Source organism: Temnothorax longispinosus, chromosome 1 (assembly GCF_030848805.1).
Source record: "Temnothorax longispinosus isolate EJ_2023e chromosome 1, Tlon_JGU_v1, whole genome shotgun sequence".
Classification (NCBI taxonomy): domain Eukaryota; kingdom Metazoa; phylum Arthropoda; class Insecta; order Hymenoptera; family Formicidae; genus Temnothorax; species Temnothorax longispinosus.
The window spans coordinates 18,244,746-18,268,166 of record NC_092358.1 but is presented as its reverse complement, the minus strand read 5'-3'; the positions used below and the strand labels follow the sequence as shown (position 1 = coordinate 18,268,166).

Here is a 23,421-nt window from a genome sequence, read left to right as displayed (position 1 = left end):
TCGATTCTCGCCCGCGAACGCAAAAGATCAAAGCTCCACCGCTCCTCGTCGATGATAAACGCTTCGAATGTTGGTTGCAAACGTGTTACTATGACATCTCACAGCATTTACATCAACTACAATAATAATATAATACAAAATCGCAATGCTTTACACACATAAGCAATAAGATGACGGCAAAAATAAACTACTTTTTATTAACTAATTTTTCATGCCAAAATAAATCGTTTAAATTTAATTTTTGTTAACAACAGCTTTTTTTATTATTCTATTAAAATGCTAAGTATCGCCCAATGCGATTGACCTCATTAACTCTTCGTGGACCGTGGGAAGCCAGCTTATTCCCATAATTTGAACGAAACCATATCATTCTGCATCGATATTAATTGTTATAATTTATATACTTTTTCGAGTAATTTTACCACGGAAGTAAGAATAATTTCTCCTAAATTTATAATCTCTCACTCAAGGATTTTATAAATTCTATGAAGATTTTGGTTGACTCTGCAGTTGTCGGCATTTCTGAAACGGATCGAGAATACATACAGAATGTCTCATAATCACTACACAATATTTTTGCTGACTGTTCAACAAATTCAAGGTAAATCTCCCATTCGTTAAAAATCTCATTCCCTGAATTACTTAATACGTTAAATATTTTATCGCAATTAATTTTTTAATTAAGTTTCAGAGAGTGAAGAATAATATTAGAGATAAAAGCGGCAATTTTTTAATTAACTCCAAACGGTCATTAAAATAATACTTAACACAAAACTCGGCATTAAAAGAACGTTAGTTGTTAGCGAGGCATGCAGTGAAAACGCAGCGCGTCCATTTGTTTCGTCACCAGTCGCGTCGCGTCTCAAAGAGTCGTAATCTTCTGATTTAATTAGCCTGACCTAGGAATATATGCATTTTACCGTGCGAGCTTTGCCGCGCCGCACGTATTGCACGTATGAGTGAATCTATATTTATACGTAAAAACATGCTTATATACGTAGACCTCTCGCCTCTCGTTTTTAACGTACGCGGATTTTTGTGCAATCTAATTGAAGAGCTAAGTGAACGAAGGAGATATGTCATATGTTTACAAAAATTCAGTCGTTAAACTATGTGGTACACGTAGTTGTTTTAATATATAATATTATTATATAATATAGTAAAGTAAAATATGTGTTATATTAATGACGTTACACTTAGAACAGTTAAAAAAAACTAAACATATTTAACCTTTCTTACAATTAGTTAGATGAGAAATATCTCGTGTTATTCAAAGGTAAAAATATACAAGCATCCTTTATCTGTTGATTTTGAGTGCAATTTATAATATGTTAATACAACATTTTATCGTTGTTTTTTAAATCTTATATACCTCAATAGTTTTTTAAAAAAATTATACTCTTGTAATAATTTTTTAAAACGTTATACGATAAAATCATATAGTGAAAGAGTTCTTTATTTCCTTCGTCAATTTGAAAAATTTTCAAAGACAAAGTTTTCACTCAAAAATTGTAATATACGATATTAAATTGGGTTATAATCTTCAATTCACCTGGAAAATTAATAATATAAGAATGCTTAAAAATGTTATATAGCAACTTCATTCATTTGGCCCTTCAATCGCTCGCTAATCAACGCAATTATCGGCACTTGCCAACGCTCGATGAGTCCATGGACGGTGTCCTGCTTAAGAAAAAAAAAAGAAAGAGAAATACATACACTTGCACGCTGAAGAATCAATGTCCAGGTATACGAGCAGATCTTCGCAACTTTGTTGCTTTCTGTTATTCTCAAATATCGCGACATTCGCGAGTTCTCTCTACAAAATTACGGGATGTCGCGGAAATTTTGCGTTAAGCGCTTCTCACACGATCAGTAATTACATTCGCGATTATCTCAAAAACCAGAGACGTACTTTACACAGCGATTCTTTCAATCTCTTCTATTTTTTCAACCGTATAATATCAGAAATATCATTGCCGTGAGATGTTTGTGATATATTTCCACTCTTATCCGTTTGTTATTTTTACGCATAAAAGTTTTGCGCCAGTTTATTTCTTCTGTTATTAAGTAAAAGCAAAGTGGAAAGAGCCTCCGTTGCCCCAAGGAAAGTTTGACGTTGATAGATTAATTATATCATCGATCTTGTGAGAATTGTACTGAAAATAGAATGCTTACACTAATCATAAACTGACATTTATAATACTGATCGTGCAAAAAAGATATAACTTTAACTAAACCAAGTTTGTGTCGCTCAGCAGCAAGTCAACAATTCAAATAAAATTATAGCACAATTAAAGCTAACGTATACATTTTTGAACTTGTTTGGAAGACGTATTGACATTCCATAAACTCTTCTTTCATTTTTTTTCTTTCTTTCTTTTAGAAAAATGGTGCTTAGGGAAAAAGTAAATATTTTGTGTAAATGTACATTTTAATCAGAGCAAAACTTTAGAAAATATTTCCGTGTCCTTTTTTTTAATAAACGTTTGCGGATGCAGCGCTGACGTATCTACAGTATCTATAGTACCGGAATTTGCATATTTATCGAAAACTTCCCGCTGAGCGACACGAATTCGTTACATCCTTCGTATCCTTCCCTCCGGCGCTCTCTACCTTTAAGGACATAAATCGAAACATTTCTAGGTGTTTTTCTCCTTCCTTCTGAGATCACGGGGGCTCGGAGCAGCAAAAAGAAACGAAAAGAAAAATCCCCGACCAAAACGCGCATTCTCGTTCGTCACCTTAATATCCTTATTAAAGTTATTACGTCGTTTCGGAAAAAATTGGCAGTACAGTAGTAAATTGAAAGACTCGTTTATCATCTTTTTCCTTCGGTCTATTTTTCTCGTGTTGATTCTCTTAATATTCCTGCTCCCTTTGCACTTGTCCGTTGCCGGTTTACGCCGCTTACCGCTGTTGTAGTCATACTACTCGCCGCCCATTCGTATTTAATTTTTTTTTCGCTACCTGCCGATGATATAATGTCGCGAATTTGCAGGAATATTATTCAATCGCAAGATAAAGTAAAATTGTCTTCGTTCTGCTTATTTCTAAAAAAGTAGATTTGCTTCCGTGTTTTAGAAGAGAAAACCGAAAGAATCTTATTCGAAAATTAAAAGAAAATAAAAACAGAGAACTTTTTACCAAGTGCTAAAACAATACGATACTATTCAGATAAAAAACTTAATTATTACATTTAAAAAAAAAGTGTAATTGGAAAATTCTTGAAATTCACGAAATTGTATCTCTCTCGGCGTGCTAGTTCTGCACATACGCGTATACACACATGCACAAACACACACGCACTACGAGTCACAACATCAACGAAAAGTCTCTATTCGATTTATTTCATTTTTTATTCTTAATTGCATGCTTAAGGGGATGCTGGAGACAGGTCTGTTTTACCACGAAATTTTCAGACACACAAATCTTTTGATTGATTTCACCGAATTAAAAATTTTTTGTCCAGAATTAAAGTATGGACGATAACGAAGACGGCAGGCACCAATTGCGTATGAAAAACGAAAAAAAATTAGAAAATTACATTTTTATTTTCGATTCTGCGGTCGACTCTTGACAACATTTGCTGCAGATAAAAGTTTTAGACTGTGTACGTATACAAAAATCTTGCAGCCGTCACGGAAATACAATAAAGAAGAATCCTGTGCTTGCAGAAATGAGCTGCGAGCTTTAGTATAAGAGAAAAGTATGTTAGAAAATTTCATATGCACATGTTACGCGTCTCCCCGAATTCAGCCAAAAACTCTGCGCTCTGTATGTATGTGTAAGAATCGGTGAGCACTTCTTTATCGACGTTGGTCGAGTTTGCCTGCGCTCTGTATGTATATGTAAGAATCGGTGAGCACTTCTTTATCGACGCTGATCGAGTTCGCCCGCGACTCCAGCATCCCCTTAACTTATTTACGATTTATTTATCGATTACAGGCTAGCTCACGGGACGATCAACTGTGTCGCGACGCGCCGCGTCGTCAATTTCTCTGATGTTATATCCAAACTACGTCAGCATGATTATTAAATTAATCGGAGTGACTCAATATTCTCGCGACATCGATTTATGCGAAAGTTCATCCCAGGCGCATCAAATCGATTGCTTGATAGATTAAAATTACGATGTATATAACGGCGTCAATTAATTCCAAAAAATAAAATTTCTTTATTCAGAGCTTTGAAGAGCAGAAAATTACAATGAACTGATAATATCAATAAAGAAATTATTCGTTAACGTATTCCATCAATATCCATCATTAATTCTCATAAAACAAATATGGTACAGTAGTATAATAAACAGTAAATTGAACGTTTTATCATTAACAGAATTTTATTTTAATTGAAAGGCAAACGAAATTTAAATATATATCATGTCGAAGGACGGCATTTCAATATTTCAAAGCTCGAAAATAACTTTATTCATTTGTAAGTTTGGCACACGCACAGGAAAAGTATATGACCTCCCATATAGATAAATTAATTATCAATAAAAATACAGCGAATCGCGCAAGCGCGTACGCGCGATCGTCCGTGACGGATAAAGTAATCATTGACAAGCTAATCCTGAAAATCCATGCGATAAAATCCTTGCGATATCTCCCGTTCATCACCGACTCGCCTATTTACCGTCCTTTAATTAAATTGCCGCATTTTCATCGACGTTGTCTCAAATACCGCCGGTGCTCCTTGGACAAAATGAGAGACCGGACGCATAATCGATCACTTCGTTTGTATAATTATTCATGTATCTATACATATATTTATTCTGCTTCTTTATTCCTTTGCTTGGCTCTCCTCACGCACTCAGGCACGCATTCTAACACGGAACGATTTAGAATTTATTTTATTGCGCGACGCGAGAGTGCTGCAGGTGGATGTGTCTGTTTTTATATGTGTGAGTGTATACGTGTCGCAATTTGAGCGCACTCTTCACGTGCGTGTATCGTGTGTGTATGTGTGTATGTACATTATATATATAATATATACATGTATATGTATATATAATATATTTCTCCTTCTTCGTATTTTTGTGTTTGTTATATAATATAATCTTTCTATACATATTTATATTATCTTCCCATTAAAATCTTTTGTTCAACGGCAAATCATGCCATTAATTACAAAGTTTTATTACAGACAACAGGCTGTGCATTCACCTCTCTTTCCCTTACTAAATTTCACAAATATATACATTGCGTCATGTTATTGTTAAACAAATTCCGTTGCTCACACGCACGGTAATCTCCTATCTTTCTTCATATTTTTTCCGATACATCTGATACTGCATCAGTCAATCGTCCGCGATATAACATAATCATATAACTCGCTGTAATTTTATGTGACTCTACCGTTTTGACGTTCTATTTAATGCAAAGTGTTTTAATGACGATATTTATTTTATCGATAATATTACATCTGCAATCTAAAATGCTTTAAAAAGTTAATCGCTAAATTAATCGCAAAATAGTTCATAAACAAATAATTTTATGAATAAAAATAAATCAATATGTTAAATATAGAATTATATGAAAATTCCTGATGCTGTGTACACCACATTAAAATTGCCGTGCAGTTTATTTATAATTTTTCAAATATAACTCCGCGATATTGCTTATCATGATGCAAAGTACATTATAAGATGCTCTTAAAAGTCACAATCTCAAAGAAAAGTAAAATATGCTAAATAAGAGGTACTTCGTATATTCCTGATAAAGTTCTTGTTTCTTTCGCAAACGGCAAAAGAAAGCGGACGATCGATCGCTACAGCCGAGCAACGATAACGATAACGCCGTAATAAACGATCGAACGACATCTCGATTAAATTACCGCCTAAGAGTCCTCGCGATCGACTAAAGTCGGCCACGAAGCTTTGAAAGAACGAGGGCATCATCTTAAGTTAGAGTACAAAGGTACGTAGGTCCCTCCATTTTTACATTCTTTCACGTAATTGCATCTTGACCACATCGCATCAAACCGCCTTGTAAATAATGTTTGCTTCATTGTTAATCCCGATATAAGACAAACATGTCGTGAGAATTTTGATAAATCGACATTTATATCGATTTACTTATTGCTGAATTATTTTTAAATATGAAAAAAAAAACAATAATTTCTTAATTTTTAAAATTTTTAGGTAAAATAAAGAATTACTTGTTTAATAACTCTCAAAAAAAAAAGAAAAAAGAATATAAATATAAATATAAATATATATATATATATATATATATATATATATATATATATATACAATTTCTAAAAATAAAAGTCTAAAACAATGTTTCTTTAATTAAATTAAATAATTTATTATACATATTCGCGTGTAATGAAAAAGAAAGTAAATCAAATTAATTGAATCTGTCAAAATGATAAACTTCGTCAAGCTGACTTTTTTTTAAATGCTTGTTAATCATTTTCTTTTACAGTAATTATTTGAAAGCAACATTCTTAATAAACCACGACGGTCTTATCAATTTTATATTAATTAATATCTCGCGTTTTATATTTTCATTTTTGATATGTTGTGTATCTCTCTTTCCGATTTCGTATTGTCTTCAGTTTTTGTCATCATAATTTTATTAACACGTCAAATAAATAACAGTGCACTGCCAAAAGTTTTTGCAAAAAGATTTTTGTACAAATTTTCAACAATATAATTTTAAAAGTATACTGCAACAATTCTTTTGTAAGATCTTTTAACAGTAAATTTTTGAATTGTGTTTATTATATTAACGTTTAAATTATTAAATTAATATATTATTTTTCTTTAAACAATAATCCCATAAATAATAATATTTTATATAAATAAGGATCTTTATAAGGATTATTCAAAATATTAATATTAATAAACGATACCTATAGAAATATATTAATAAATAATATCCAGAAGTAATGAACGATATCCAGAAATAATGAGATATAAACGCATAACGTGTGCAACAAGCATTTGATTGCATATTATTTTATTCGAGAGCACTTAAGATTGTAGAAGATTGATTATAGAAATGTAACAACATATTAAAAATTATTTCGGTTTCATTTAACTTCCCATTAACATTAGTACATCTATTATATACACATACAGTTTCGCATATAATAATTTATACATGTTAAAAATCATTGAATTCATATAATTTGCTGAAATTGAGTATAGGCACTTGAGAGTTTCGTTCTCTGAGAGCGCCTTGCGATCACAAAATTCCGCAGTATGTACTTCTAATTAGGATAAAAAGTTTTATTCTCTTAACACAATTCTGGATCAGTGTGACTCTTAAATGGACATACTTAGGTACGTATTTCGTTCTCTACTTATCGTTACATATTGCCTGATTGTGACTCATAAGTCGTACAAGATATAACAATATTTATAAAAACATGAAGAAAACTAAATTTAGAAGTAAATACAAGCCGCAGTTTAACTGCAATTATTTGTGTGGATTCATATAATTAATATAAGGATTAAAATTCGTGAAGTTTATGTCGAGTAACGCCGCCGTTACGACACAAGTAAATTTCTAATTCCGACGTGATTAATGAATCCTTCGACTGTGTGCGAATAGTCGCGATAAATGATCATACATCTCCTCTTTCCCTTCAAGGATCACTGAAAGAACATTATTTAAGGGACGGCCTGACGCGAAGTAACATGTTGCGAAATCCCTCCCCTCCCCTCAAGGACTCGATTCCGCACGGACAAATCCCGTATAATTGCGTGACCCTAATCGCAATCGCTCAGCCGCACCTGGGTCACCCATTTTGCGAACTCGTCGCCGGCGCGATTTAATCAATTAATTCAGTTAATTATCACGACGCCGCGAACGAATTTCCGCAGGAAGTGTGCTCACTCGTTCTCTCTCTCTCTCTCTCTCTCTCTCTCTCTCTCTCTCTCTCTCTCTCTCTCTCTCTCTCTCTCTCTCTCTCTCTCTCTCTCTCTCTCTCCTCTTCCTGCAGAAATCCATTCGGCACGCGACTAGATATTGCGACTGCAACGAGAACGTTGCTTAACACGAGACATTTTTTTTCCGTCAAACGGAAATCTCTGCGAATCGGTGCGCAAATTCTAACAGGACTACGAGGGAGAAACCGCGCGTCGGGGTCCTCGCGCGCCTCGACAGCGATCGATCCACATCGCGATGGGCGTAGGGTTTTCCCAGATCCTCCGTAGATTCCGCCGAATAACGAACGATCGTCCCGTCCTCTCAGGGGAGCGAATCAATCCGCTCGTGAAATCGCGGATCGGAATGCCGCTGAGCCTGATGACGATCTCCCATCGCGTGGCGTCGATGCGAACGGCTCGTTTTTATTACTGGAATTAAAAGGCGCGAAAAGTTCATAGTCACACGATCTCCATCGCGCGAATTCGAAACAACATCAAAGACTGACATAAAAAATTATGCGACACTCTGTTGCAATATATCATGCATGAAACAGTTGCGCTTAAAACAAATTAAAGCAAATTGTTTCATAAAAGAAATTCAATAATATGTGATGATTGAGAAGCTGACATCATATATAGTAATATTAATTATTTATACTACTAATTAAAATAGCAATGCAACAAAAAAGTTTCGGCGATGAAAAGTCAACTCCATTCCGTCGAGAAATCTGCCACTTATACGAAGAAATAAGACATATATATGTACAGCGATTTCTTAAAATAAAGTTAAATTAAAGTAAAATAATAAAGTCAATAATTTACGTGAAAAGAATGCACGCGCGCACACACACCCACACACACACCCACACACGAAATTTATGTATATATATTCCAACTTCTCCATTCTGAACACGTGAACTTTTTCAATTATCCGATTCGGTTATAGGATGCGTATCGCTGGGAATTCGTGCGCGGTTCATCGGGAAAGATTGCCCTGTCGTAGTTCGATTCAGCGAGCCTCCGCGACGGAAACTAGGCCGCGCGTCAGGGAAAGCCGACGCAAATCCGGAAAAATTGCCTGCACTCAGGGCTCATCCAGCGCGAATCGGCCGATCTCGGCCTCATGCCGTATTTCAAGGTAGCAAACGAAGCGAATGTAATCTCGGAAAATTGTCTTATACCCGCTGACCGATCATAAATCACCTTTCCTCCCGACTAGCTCCGATCGTCAATTTGCCTTCGAACGACTCGACTGGTTTGCTCTTCGCCACAATCTCGCTATTTTAACAAAAAAAAAAACGCTTTTAAATACGAGATGTCAAAAATAAATTCTTTACGAGAATTCTGGAGTTTTTATATATACATACGTCATTGTTATTGATTACAGAAAATATATCTTCTTTTGTATTTGTTAATAAATTTTAAAATATCTAGATTATTGATTAAAAAGATGTGAGGTAATGTTAAAGTAACAAAAAATGATTAAACAAGTTTAAGAAAATCTTTGCTCAGCAAAAGAAAGCAATTTTTTCAAATAAACAAGTTAAAACTCCAATCCTAACCGCAGGATTGAAGTAATTTTATTAAGTTCAATCATCATTTCTCAATCATCAAATTTTCCGAAGAAACCGATCGATATTCGAGGGTAGTAGTGTGAATCGCCGGAAGTAAAAGCAAATAGACTTTGTAAGCAAAACTAGTGGTTTGTGAATTCAACGACATACTTGCAATAATAATGCACATAATTTAATGAGGTTGTACCAGCAAATATTATAGCCCGAGGTACATTTGAAACGGATCAATTTCGATTTTCGAAGCCCCGTATATGCATATATATGGAGCAAAAACGGAACATTATATCTCGCGGAAAATAATGCTAATGAAGAAAGAACCTCTTCAAAATAGATTTTTCCAAAATAATATTCTAAACTTAAACAACTTTTGATAATTATAAATAAATATTCGAGATTTTAGTATCAAAATTTACTTTTTTATCACTGTGTTGTATCAGCATGCAAAAATATTTGGAAATCAATTCTCTTCTATTAATACGTTCAGTTTACCCGAATAAAGACACACTTCAACTAAATTACTAAATCTACAAAATCACATCACAATAAACACTATACACAAAAATATTGAAAATAATACGCAAGTTCTTGATAAATAAATCATAAACGATCATATACGCGTGATACGTTCACTTACGGGACTTCCGAAACGTGCGAAACAGAACAATCAACAGAAAATCGCGCAGCACGGGCTAACAAAGATCCACGACTACTTCCGGTGGTCCGCGCTGCGCCCTTTAAAGATTTTTCGTGAATGATGTCATGATGGCTCACCGTTGCTTCGACCGTGGGTCGGCCGTGGTTCGTTCATCGGGTTCAGCGAGCACAGGTGTGGAGGAGGACGGCGGTGAGTTTTATAGGTGAGTGGTGGTGATGGTTGGTGGTGTGGTAATGCGTGGCTAGCGCATCGCGCACACGGACGATCGTGATCGGTTCTCGTGATCCGTCGCGATTCAAACGGTCTCCGATACCGGGAGCGGTGGCTGCCCACCGGAAGTAGTCATGGCGGGCGCGGTGTTGGCGGTGTTGGTGGGGGCCGGAAGTGGCTGTAGGGCCTGCATGTCGCACATGTGGGAATCGCGCTTCTTTAGGTCCTGGAACAAGTGGCATTTCGGATACGTTTGAATTTTCACCCTCTGCTGTTCTATCTTTTCGTCTATTCTTCATTCTTTTCACACCCCACTTTGCCCTCTTCTCCCCCCTCTCTCTCTCTCTTTTCCCCCTCTCTCTCTTCCCCCCCCCCTCTCTCTCTCTCTCTCTCTCTCTCTCTCTCTCTCTTCCCCCCCTCTCTCTCTCTCTCTCTCTCCCCCTCTCTCGCTCTTTCTCGTTCTCTCTCGCTCTTGCAATTTTCTCACACTTTTTCGCTCACACTTGCATTTTCGCTTTTACTCTATCTCTCACACAATTGTTCTCTAGCATCTAATCTCTAGATCCAGACTAAGCAATTACATTATGTCTACCCTTTCCCTCCCCTCTCTTCCTCTCGCTTCCTTCATTCCTCGTCCTCCTCGGGAAAGAAAAATGATCATCGACGCCGTGACTAAATTGAGATGTTGATCGAGTGAATTTACATTACAAGAGATTTCTAGGATCTTTGGATGATTTACGGATTGGAATGGACTTTCGCGATTAATGAATTGACAATCGACTTTGAACGATCCTCGAGAGCAAGACGCGGGTGAATCTCCCGAGGACGAGGGGGATTTCGGGAAAAGTTTCGGGGTGATTTCCGTCCCGAGAAGAGCGAAGAGAGATTGAGAGACGAGGGCGTAGAAGAGCGGGATGAAAAAAAGAGTTTTACACGTGCATAGAGAGAAACATGCGATATACGATGCGGCAGATACGAGCGGAAACAGTCGAGAGGAAACCAGGGTGCGAAGCAACGACAACACAGTAAAGGAGGGTAATAACAACAATAACAAGACAACAATAACAAGAACATTCCATTAAATGTAGAACATGAAGGTAGAAGGAAACAAACAATGCACGGAGAATTAAGATACACTTCGCTGATACCAAAATACATGTATAGATATGTTTGCTCAGTACGTAACAATATATATGCACATTATATATTTCTTAACTCAAACACGCAGTTTAATCCATTGTAGATGGAATTATTCTTGGGCTCGAAAATAACGTAGACTACTCCATTTACAGATTGATAATATATAAATTGATAGGCTAACATGTGTGACTATCTAAAACTTTTTTGTGGATTTTATATTTTTAAAATTAATGTAACAATTATGGTTAATAATAAATAACTTTCAAAGGCCATGTAAGAAATATGTATGTATTATACATATTTTATGTTAAAACTATAGTTGAACCAATTAAACCACGAATTGAAGTTATAAGAATGCTGTTTTTGAAAATTAGACCATATAATTATAGTTAACAATCCCAGTTTCAATCATTTTTCCAATCTAATTTTGAATATAATATTTAAAGAACACGTGCGAGGTATAGAATTATATTTTATAAAAATTAAACATGCGATAAATTTCTGAAATGAGTCGTAACTTATGAGTCGTAATTAATTATTAATTATCATGCCCGCGTTTTATTCAAATGTCAGTAAACTGGCGTATAAAACTGTAATTTATCTTTGAGCTCATCTTGTGCAAGAATAATCAGGGCAAAAATTGTCGTATTTTTCAGAAATTGAGACGCCTGCGGGCGTCGGCCTTGCAAGATAGAAGAATCGAAGTCGCTTTCCACATCAGCCGCATGCGAAGTGCGTTAAACATCTTACAAGCGCAGATCATAAATCGAACACTCCTGATTATATAATCGCAGAGCGTAACAGTTACAAGCAGTCGTTATACTTTACGTAGTTTCTAAGTCGGGTTTATAGCTCGTCCTGGCAGCATGACCTTCTCGAGCGTTAATCGTACACGCAGAACTTTACTGCAGTAATCGCGCAGTTAATGTGTTGCGCTTAACACTAGCGTGACTTTCTACGCTGTGTCTTTTGTGATTAATAACAGCAGATCGGTCTTATCTCAGACGTTTAATTATGCTATTAGGTAGTAGGGCAGCCTAGCGGTAATCGCAAATCGATTTCATAATTGCTGGCATGAATGCACCGAGATAACGATCGATTAGAGGAAGATAAAGCGGAATATAATTAATTACCGCATGATTCATTCTTGTGTTATTATTTTGTCTGTTAGATAAAATCTTCGGAAATTTTTATAAGATTAATTAAAGTTTTGTTTAGAAATTTTACGTATATCGATATATGTGTGATTTTAGTATAAAAAAAATTAAAAGATATTAAACATAGCGTCTATAAAATTTTCTAGAAAACATGAGAGTAAGTTTCTGGTATAAAGATAAATTGTTTATAAATATAATAAGTGTAAAAACAGTTTTTAAGAACTGGTAGAAATCAATCAAAACTGCAATTGCAGATTTCTCTCATCAAGCAGAGCTTGATTTTGTTAATTAATCCTACATATTAAAATATACCTATTTCTTCTTGTCTTATTTTAAATTTGCAATAAGGTAGATAATGTATAATATAGATGCAAGTTGTATGACATACATATCGAATTAAGCGATGACGTAGACATACACGATTGACGCTCCAATTCTATATTTGATCTTACATTTTTAATAAATAAACAAACAAAGGCAAATAAGAGCTCATTCGCAACGATGGTCGGACGACAGTAATAAAATTAAAATTACAATAATAAATAAAATTAATATAATAAAGTAAACGTTTCGGTCCTTGGTTTGGAGCCTCCTCAGTACATACAAAACGATGGTCAGGTGCTTCGATGCAGTGGTCAAGAAGTAGTACAAAATGCAGTTAACATGTTCGCTCTCCAAATGGTGACTTTGCTGGAGACATTGTTGGTGTAGTAGCAGCTGGCAACTGTGGATAGCTTCTATGTGCAGCAATCTCTGTTAGCATAGCTTTAGCGCAGCTTCATGTTTCGCATATTTCTTACAACGACCTGTACCAGTTGCACTGAGTCCGTCGCACGTAACACGATATGTAAAAGTATTCACAAATAAAATAAAATAAGACGACCTCCACCATCATATATCAATTCATAAACATATCATACCCTGTTTCACCATCATCTCTTGGAGAATGGAAACTGGTGTTTTACTCATGTTAATCGGATTATTCTCTAATTTTTAACAGTATATGTTGTAAGAAAGATGCGAAACATGAAGCTGCTAAAGCTATGCTAACAGAGATTACTGCACATAGAAACTATCCACAGTTGCCAGCTGCTACTACACCAACAATGTCTCCAGCAAAGTCACCATTTGGAGAGCAAACATATTGACTGCATTTTGTACTACTTCTTGACTGCTGCATCGAAGCTACTGACCATTGTTTTGTATGTACTGAGGAGAGTCCAAACCAAAGACCGAAACGTTTACTTTATTATATTAATTTATTTATCATTGTAATTTTAGTTTTATTACTGTCGCCCGACCATCGTTGCGAATAAGCTCTTATTTGCCTTTGTTTGTTTATTTATTGTTATTGAGAGCTTTATCCTTGATATTACCTTTTTAATATAATCTATATATTACATCGTTGTTAATAGGAACACTCAAATAAAGTGTTCCGAGAAATACTCAAATAGAGAATTGAAACGCTCAACGTATATCCATGTCATATTTTATTTAGACCCGTATGCCAATTTTATACATACTTTTTTAGAGATGCGAGCTAAAAATGATTAAGGAGACTATACACGACACGTGCCACGTGAAGATCTATGCGGTATAGACGTATAATAGGGTATTTTTATATATCTTTTGAATATTGAAATGTTCCTCCCTATTCACATCCTAGATTTTTGTTATTTACATCATATAACTTTTTACTGCTGTTCAAAAATATGTTTAACATAAGAACGAAGTTACATATGAAGTTAAATAACAAAGACATTATTTTTTCACTTAAGCAATGAATATTATATAAAATCATATAGAATTCACAAATACCGTTGTATATATTTCGTTCATGCAATTTGTATATCAAATAATGTAAAATATACTACGCTGTAACACGTCGTGCTAAACAAATTCAAAATAATTTCTCTTCATTTCTCAAACTATGAAAATTCGTCATCGCTCTGCTTGCTCGCCGACAACTAGACTCGCGCGAACTGCAATGCAGTAAATTCTAGCCGAGTTTAAGGCGCGTGGGTCGATCTCCGCGACACGTCGCCGCACGTGCGCGACCATTAATCCCTCGCAATCGCACGACGGAAAAGCGTCCGGTCCAATAATGCCTTTACTTCGCAAGTCCTGATAACTTCACCACCGCGAGGCTCCACGTTACGCCGCACTGCAGTTACATGCACGCACGCGTAAGTGCACTAAATCGCGACGTGTCCCGAGGTCGCGCGCGGATGTATCGAATTGAGACGCTTATGCAGTGGCGTGCTCGAGAATAGGCCAAATACCCGTGTAAGCCTAAGGCAATAATTCTAGAGAGGCGTTGAATTCTCCTGAGAAATAAGCATCTAGTAATAGTAGAGCTAGTAGCAATAATTGCTAATATTCGCAGATCATTAAGTATATACAGTATGAACTATCTTCAAAATTTTTTCTTTTATTTTTAAAAACTTAATCTCTTGATCGTAACATATTATATACTTTTTTACTCGTAGTAAAGATGCACTATTTCGCTTAGAAATTCACGTGGCGATCATGTAAGTACCTGACATCAGTTGATAAAATGTATAATAAATAATTATAATTTAATCTCTTGTAATTGATTTCACTATACAACTATAATTTAACTGATCAATTATTTAACTATTTAACATATAGCAATAGCAAATTATATTAAATAATTTTTTAATTAAATAACTTTGTTCTAAATTATGTAATTTTTCTCGTTCTTATGATTGGATGATAACAAGATCCTAGCGAAATCCTATACGGGACGAAAACGTCAGGTTAAACGCGAAATAAATTATTATTTCCATTTGAAAAGAAAACAAGATTATATATTATAATTTAAATAAAAATGAAATTTATGACAAAGCTATTTGCATCTCTTATTTCTCTCACGGCCACATAAACGTCCACAGATATTCGAGGCACATTCTTCTAATAATACCCAACGAATTTATTAAAGCAGCAAAACGCAGAACAGCTTGCATAGAAGTGCCCCCATTATGAATCTTTTAGGTACGCGACGCAATACCGACTGAAATTATTTCTACATAAAACCGCGATAAAACGCATAACCGCTTCATACGCGGTCAAGTGATCAAATAAGAACACTAAAAATTACCGACGTCTCTCTGACTTCATGCGCGAAAGCGGAAAGCCGCGAGAAATATGGAAACGAAGTGACTTGCATTTTAATGTTTGAAAATGCAAACTATAAATAGGTAAATATGCGAAGTATTACGAAGCTTCCTACAAAACTTCACTATATTTAATACTATTATTTATCGTATTCTTAAGCGTATGCTTAATTAATTAAATTAATTAATTGCTTATTGCGTCGATAAAACCAAAAAAGAGATGCAAATAGAAGCTGTGGCGATTATATCGTCACACATTTAACTGCCGAAAGATCTTGAATCTAAAGTAAGATATAACGAGATCGAAAAACAGGGAAAAACGTTAGATTGGAAAACATAAATGTAAGTAACGGTAAGCGGGAACGTTAAAGTCAAGACACAAACAATAAACATTAATGTTAAACCGATCGAGACGTGACGACCGACTTCTTGAAAGACACGAAGTCCTGAGAGAAGAAAACTATCGCGAGATGCCAGGGATAGAGAGACGATTATTCGACACTGCGACTTGCTAGTAGGGCATAGACGTATCCGCGTGAACTGTAGAGAGTTAGAAAATTTTGTGATTAAAGACAGTATTAAGAGACAAATCTGAATAGATTTTAATGAACTAAATCCTCTCACGCACGACCTATCCCTAAAAAGCAATTTCTGGAATCAATCTCTGAAAAAAGTTCTGTCAAATTTATATGTACATATATAAAAAGTACACATGGGTTATTCATATGGAAATTTGATACTGTGGAGTCTGTGGACACTCCGAATAATCAAGCTAGCCGATTGCGATATGGGCATAATCTGCGGTAATACCAATACAGTATAATCCGCCGGATACAAATTTATCGCATGTAAATGCAAATGCAGAAAGAGCGATCGATAAACGTAATGCAAGCGACTAAATAGAATAGGTACTCGCGTTATTTCTAGGTGCATTACTTAATAATTGCGCCAACGCTCTTTATGTAGCAAACACAGAAGTAAGCACTGTATTAATCAGAAGTTTATAAGAGAATTAGAAATTAGAAGATCTTGTATTAAAATATTTATAGAAAATGTAAATCCTTTAAGGTCGACAGTAAAATTCTTTGTTTTTATATCAATTAATATACAATATTTACTTTTTACTTTACTTAGTATTTATTTTTTACTCTACTTAGTTTTACTTTTAATTTTACTTGGATTTATTTTATGTCTTTATAGTAAAAATATAAAACAAGAGATTTGAGATTTATAATAGTGTCGATTTACCGGAAAGAGAGAATCATAAAAGACGGGTTAACGGCTTAATCAAGTCGATCCGCAAGATAAGCATTGGACATTTAAGCAAAACTTTACGTCACGCCTTTAAATGCATTCGATTTAGACGACAGCCGTAAAGGCTGTTTTTACGGTTAAATTTATTCTCTGTATTGACGCGCCGGCAGGTTTATGCGAAATTTAGTAGAATTTTACGAGGATTCGGTTAATGTACCACGGCTGCGAGAGCGAACGATAGTAAATCCGACTGAAATAAATGCGCAGCATTTGCCTCTGATAGTCATTTTCATAATCTAATCTAATTAACACTTCGCGTGTAACACATCTTTGTTACTACAAGTAAAACAGTCTAGATTATAGTAGAACTTGCTATAAAGGAATTTACTCTTGATTATAACTCATTCATCCACTATTTTATAAAGTAATACGTCTTACTTAAAGAAAAATATGCTTCATGTAAGATTTTTTACTTAGAGAAAATGCTTAGAGAAATTCCCTACTTATGAATAGAATATTTTTTTAGGGTGATAAATTAGACAAAATTATTAGATAATTAAATATATTTCTATATAGAAGTATATTTAAGTAAAATAAGTGTAAAATATATATTTAAAGATGTACATAAATGCATTCAGGAAATAATTAATAAATTATTAAAAAATAATAAGTAAATAACGTAAAGTATAAAAATTATAATAAAAATAAAATAAATATAAAAAGCATAAACAAAGATTGTAAAGTATAGGTGATGTAGAAAATCGGTTTTTTGTTCTAAAGTTTGCTACGATGCTGCCTCGATTATTTAAAAAAAATAAACAAAATAGATTTATTTATCTTTCGTTTTACAGTAAAGAATTACAAGTCAGCCACAATATTCTAATTAAAATTGCAAATGGGTCGTTTGTTCCATAACATACGCGTTTGAACAAACATTTTTGCAACCTGAATAGCAAAATACGCAGTTTTTGATAATCACTGACTACTTTGATCACTTGCATAATCTCTAATTATTTTAAATTAAATCAACAACGACGCAAGTAAGGCAAACTCGTTTGTTTAACTGTACTTGCGTTACGTAACGTTTAAAATATATAACTTTAATTCAACAAATTACGTGCGTTATAGTCGTAAAACTTATGACAATTTTTTCTTTTCTAAATACAATTCTTAATTAATTATCTACATATTACCACTTTTGTTAAGTAATATTAAAAGTACGGTTTAATAAAATATATGCAGCCCCAAAACATTCGTCACGTTGAATCAATCGCATTCGTAAAGCATTTTATTCCTAAAATATTAAACAGACAAAACAGAGATACGACAAGTCGCGTAACAACAGTTCTCTATCGCGTTTACGAAACATTTAAAAAAATATTTTCGTGTCGCACGTGTAAAATGTGTGGCAGAAACGTAAAAGAGAAAAAAGTGAGCGTTCGACAAAACAAAGGTATTTTTCAGGCCGTAAAATCTCGAAAGAGACGCGGAACTTCTATTTCACACAATCGCCGATGCCTTTAAATCGTCTCGAAGTAAGTCATGAAACTGCAGAAAAGGAAAGAGAAGAGAAGCACAAGAAAAACTAACGGCCTATTCCGTAGCTGTTGTATGTCTTTCTTTACGAACCTTTATATACCTTAACTTCCCGCTTCTCCTAAATTTTTTGCCTGCCACATTTCTGTTTAGCTAAAAAAAAAGTACGAAGAGTTCACGAGGGAGTGAGGATGCAAACAAATTTAAATTTATCTGTTAGAAAATATCAGTATCTCGAAACTAGAAATAACATTATTTTGCAGTTTAAAAGCAAAATAGGAAACACATGGCGTTGCATAAAAAATTATTTCAGGTTTTGCACGATTATTTTCATTTTTTTGATTAATTTAAAGTTAATCTTTTTTTGATGAAAAAATATAATTTTTATAACTTAAAGAATATAAAAGAAATAAAAGTACAAAATGTTGTTCTTTATCTAATTTCCATAAAATATTAATAGAGTTTTAATTAAGCAAAATCGATTTTAATTTATCATACATCAAAGAACTATAAAAGCATTATTAACGATAGTAGAATGACTTACTGCGGTGATGCACTACTTCAAAATCACAAAATGATTAATGTTGCCCCAGTTTTAGAAAATTGATGTATGTGCTTACAAGAAGTTACACACTTAAAAAGTCATATTTTCAAAAATGTAAGGAATTGTTTGAAAAACAGTTTTAAAGAATGTAACACGCGATTTTTACGCTAATGGTATTCAATTTTTCTCTTTTTTCAAAAAAGTGTAAACGGGAAAATCTCATCTAAGCAGACAAATTTCACAAAAAGAATGAGCAAACCAACGGCTGAAAGCAGAAAATATAATCCGAGGGTGATTTTGAAAAAAAACAGCGCAATTTTTCCTTTACGGCCCTTTTCGTTCGACCAACTCCTATTTTGTGCTCGAAGTTTAAACAAAAGGAGAAGTGCGACAAGGATATTGTAGATCGCAGGGGACCGCAGAGATTGCATGGTGATGAGGCGTTATGCTGTAAAGAAAAAAAAAGTGCAAAGTCGGCGCATCATAGCGCTAATGTCTGTCGTTAATTTTGGTATTCACCAACAAGATCAGATTAGCAAAATTTCACGCGCGCTTCACGAAGACATGCAGTAAAGCGCCCTAATTCCAATGCTGAAATATAGATTCCATCAGAAACTAACGATGCGATAGCTCCCCGATATTTCTTTGGATTAATAACTGCAATGAGTGCACTTTTCACGTAAAATACAAAATCATTAAAAAACCACCTTTAAAAAAATATATTTAAAAAAGTCGCCAAGTGTACGTGCCGATACGAGAAACTGTTGTACAATTGAAAATTGTTTTAATATATCTAATCAAAAATATAAAATAATTGTGCATGGTAACATAAATGGTATTGATTTCTATAAGAAGAATGTTTCAATGAATAATAAGTGTTACTTAACATTTCATAATTTAAAAAAATTTTTTAATGTTTTTCAAAAATAGTGTTGAAATCAGGAAATTGCAAATAAAAAGAAAAAATATGATAAACGTTTTAAAAAATTAAACACTTTTAAACCTACCAAGATAATAGAAGATATTTAAATTTTAAGTGTATATAATATTCAATTAAAATTAAAAAATATTTAATGCAAAAAAACTTGACGTTACTAAATCTCAGAATATAATAAAATAATGAAAACAAATAATAAACAACAAAGATAGGTGGTATATTACCAGTGATGATTAACCAACAAATTCACTAAATCGACTTAACTGATGACGAATATTAATCGTCCCTGACAATTCGACCATTGGTTTTGGTCAGATTAATCCTCCTTTTTAAAAAGATCAAAACCCATGGTCGCGCGAAATGTCTTGACGATTAATCTGACCAAAACCAATGGTCGAATTGTCAGGACGATGATTTATATTCGTCGCCAGTTAAGTCAATTTAATGAATTTGTTGGTTAAAACAAATATTGTTTTTTTTTAATTTAGGTCTGAACACGACACACGCTTATCATATTTATTTATTTATTTATTTCGGTCATACCTGATTTAATTACGTCTAATATTTGTATGTACAATTTATTTACTCATTGTGGTATATTTAAATATTATTTCTAAAATTTATTTTTAAAATTTGAGATAATGTGAAAAGTGAATTGTGTAACGTGCTCTAATTTAATTAAATATAAGAATGTAAGAATATTTTTAAAAAGGGTAAAACGTGAAAGAAATACTATATTTTTTACATTTATTTCTCATTATGTCAATAGTAATAATTAAATCATAAATATATTTAATGGTATATATAAAAATGAGTAAAATTGTTGAGAAAAGCAATATTTGAAACAAACGATAACTATGTCTGTAATAAATATTAAACAAAAATAACTTTGCGTTTTTAGTGAGAAGCAGCATTTAGAATAAACACAAACAGAATGATCAGCAGCACCATATTTTTAGAATTACTCTTTCCGAATATAGACAGAGTTATATAGACAAATTAATGTAGAAATTCTAATTTATGTCAACTATAGGTTGATACATTGTAAATGTATGTGTGATTATAGTTGTATTATTAAAAGATCACAGAAAAGTCAAAGTAACAAGACAAGAAGAAATTTCTGTCATAATTATATGTTAAATAGATAAACATTTAAAATAAAACTCTAATTTTGTCATATGTTTATAAAAGTAAAAGTTAGTACATGTGAGCAATTAAAAAAGTTCTTTTGCAGTTCTTTAGCAATTAAATAATATTTATAAAATTTATGATGAGTCTTCTGTCTTATCCTCTTCTATTTTCGGAAATCGATCTAGACACCTATCACGGATATTTCTGTGCAATTTTTAACAAGTAATTTTCGATATTGATGACTTAGAAACATACATATTAGGTATGATGGAAAACACTTCTGATTGAAATTGTAAATATTATATAAGTGCTTTTATGAAAACTTGCATCTATTACATTTTTCTTTAGCAATTAATTGTTTTATCGCGCTATGTCTATTTTATATTTCTTAATACATTAAATAAGTTAATTTTTGTATATGGAAGGGTAAAAGTCATAATGGTGCCATGTAAGTCAATTTTTTTTAAATTTTTTTTCGCGTGCATAGATGCAATCTGTACAATATATAAATTGTATATTTTTAAAAATTTGACTTACACCACTGTGGTTTTTAGTTTTTACCCTTCCATATATACTCACTCATAAACTATCGCTATTTTGTCTAGACAGAATTATATATGTTTTTCTAGATTATATAAAGTATACTACATATAAAATCTTTTCAGAAAAATTTTTACATACAGCCTTATTTTTGTTGTTTATAACTAAGAAACGTGGCGATCGTAGCGCAGAAGGATGTGCGCTGCTCTAGTGAGCCGAAATTCCGAGTTCAAATCCGGCTAAAGACACCGAGAGTATCTCGCCATGACAACTCTGCATTTGGAGAGGAAACTGACCCCTCCAAGTTGGGGATGTTGGGCAGTAGGCTAGTATCCTACTTTCAGAAAACAAAATCTTGTCTCGGAACTTCAAAAATTCTGAGGAGGCTCGATAAACTCAGAATACGTTTTATTCATAAACAAATAGAGATTTCTATCCATAACATTCAGATATAAACCAATAATAAAAAAATATATCCATTCTATCATTTCTGATATATTTCTATCGTATTTTCCAATTTTGGATCATATGATTTAAATTTATATGATCCAAAAAATGGAAAATACGATAGAAAAATTTATTGGAAATTTTAAAATAGATACCTATTTTTTAATTATCTATTAAATAAAAAATATTATGTTGTAATATTTCCAGCAATATATTTATCAATGTTTAAATTTAGTATTTATATCCGTAATTTAAACTGTTTATATTTTGTGCATATAATCAGAAAAATCTAGCTCAAACTTGATTGATATTATATTAAATAAATTACAAAATAAATATACTAAATTATACAAAATATTTGGTTTCAATTGAATCGCAAAACACAAAATTGTTATAATTAATTTAAAGGCAATGACTTGTTATAGGCACATATTTTTTTATCGGAAACAAGAGAATTAAATCGTAAATACATATTATTGTCACAATATAAATAAAATTATAGAAAGCGATTAAATTAAACAAATAATAACAGTTTATATTACCTAATGTATGACTTCTTTATTTATAAAATTATATGTTTGTTTGAGATAGTTAAGTCATTTTTTTATATTTTAGATTGGTTTAGTCTTTTTTTAATATTTTAGATTAACAATTTTAGTACTCTGTGGTTTGTATGCATTTACTATTCGTAAAAAACTATAATTAATAAACTAAAAACATAGCAAATTGCACAAATAGGTAAAAAAGTACTTCGTAGGGTTTCTCTTCACCGGCGAGGAAGAGAAATAAATTCTTCCTAAATTTTCCTCGCTGATAAATGTTATCTCATAAAAAACTTTGCCAGTTTTGCGAGCATAAAAAAAATTTAATAAAAAAACGACAGAAAAGAAAAATATCGTCAATTGCCAGTATGTAAAAAAATTAATTAAGCAAGCTATTTCGAGAACCAACCGAAAGATTTACGATAATTAATTCGCACTTCCATTACATTTCTTATTAAGCACATTCTTCTGTAAAACGACATTAAAGTAGGAAATGTTCTTAAACGCAAATTTGAGAAAGTTTTGCAACTTGCGTAATTTATGCATTAAGAAAATTGTAAATCAATGAAATTTGTCAAATAAAAATATATCAATGTGATAACAAATTAAGTATACAAATTATATACATTTGTAATTTTAAAAATATAACAAAAAAGTAATAAAAATATGTGAAAAAATCATCACATTTATTCTTATTCATACATATATTTGAAAATACTAAAAATATTGAAA

General features: G+C 33.0%; 1 protein-coding gene and 1 long non-coding RNA gene across 11 annotated transcripts in view; one reads left to right on the top strand and one right to left on the bottom strand.

Moving 5' to 3' along the window:
- Shal (potassium voltage-gated channel protein Shal) overlaps positions 1-23,421 on the bottom strand; it is a 169,561-nt gene that overhangs the window by 10,747 nt on the left and 135,393 nt on the right. For 3 of the 10 annotated variants that reach the window (XM_071779450.1, XM_071779474.1, XM_071779483.1), the window contains 2 exons: positions 10,231-10,550; positions 7,849-8,314 (listed from right to left, as the gene is read on the bottom strand). The exons of 1 other annotated variant lie outside the window; for it this stretch is intronic. In XM_071779450.1, the coding sequence (XP_071635551.1) occupies positions 10,410-10,550 (141 nt within the window). In that variant the 3' untranslated portion in view covers positions 7,849-8,314; positions 10,231-10,409. Of the gene's footprint in view, positions 1-7,848; positions 8,315-9,088; positions 9,164-10,230; positions 10,551-23,421 lie in introns of those variants that run through there. 6 more of the 10 variants (XM_071779507.1, XM_071779517.1, XM_071779547.1 and 3 more) reach the window with 4 other exon arrangements.
- LOC139813826 (uncharacterized) lies at positions 11,365-15,493 on the top strand. The gene is made up of 2 exons (XR_011732242.1): positions 11,365-11,501; positions 12,121-15,493. It is a non-coding gene; the product is annotated as an uncharacterized lncRNA (long non-coding RNA).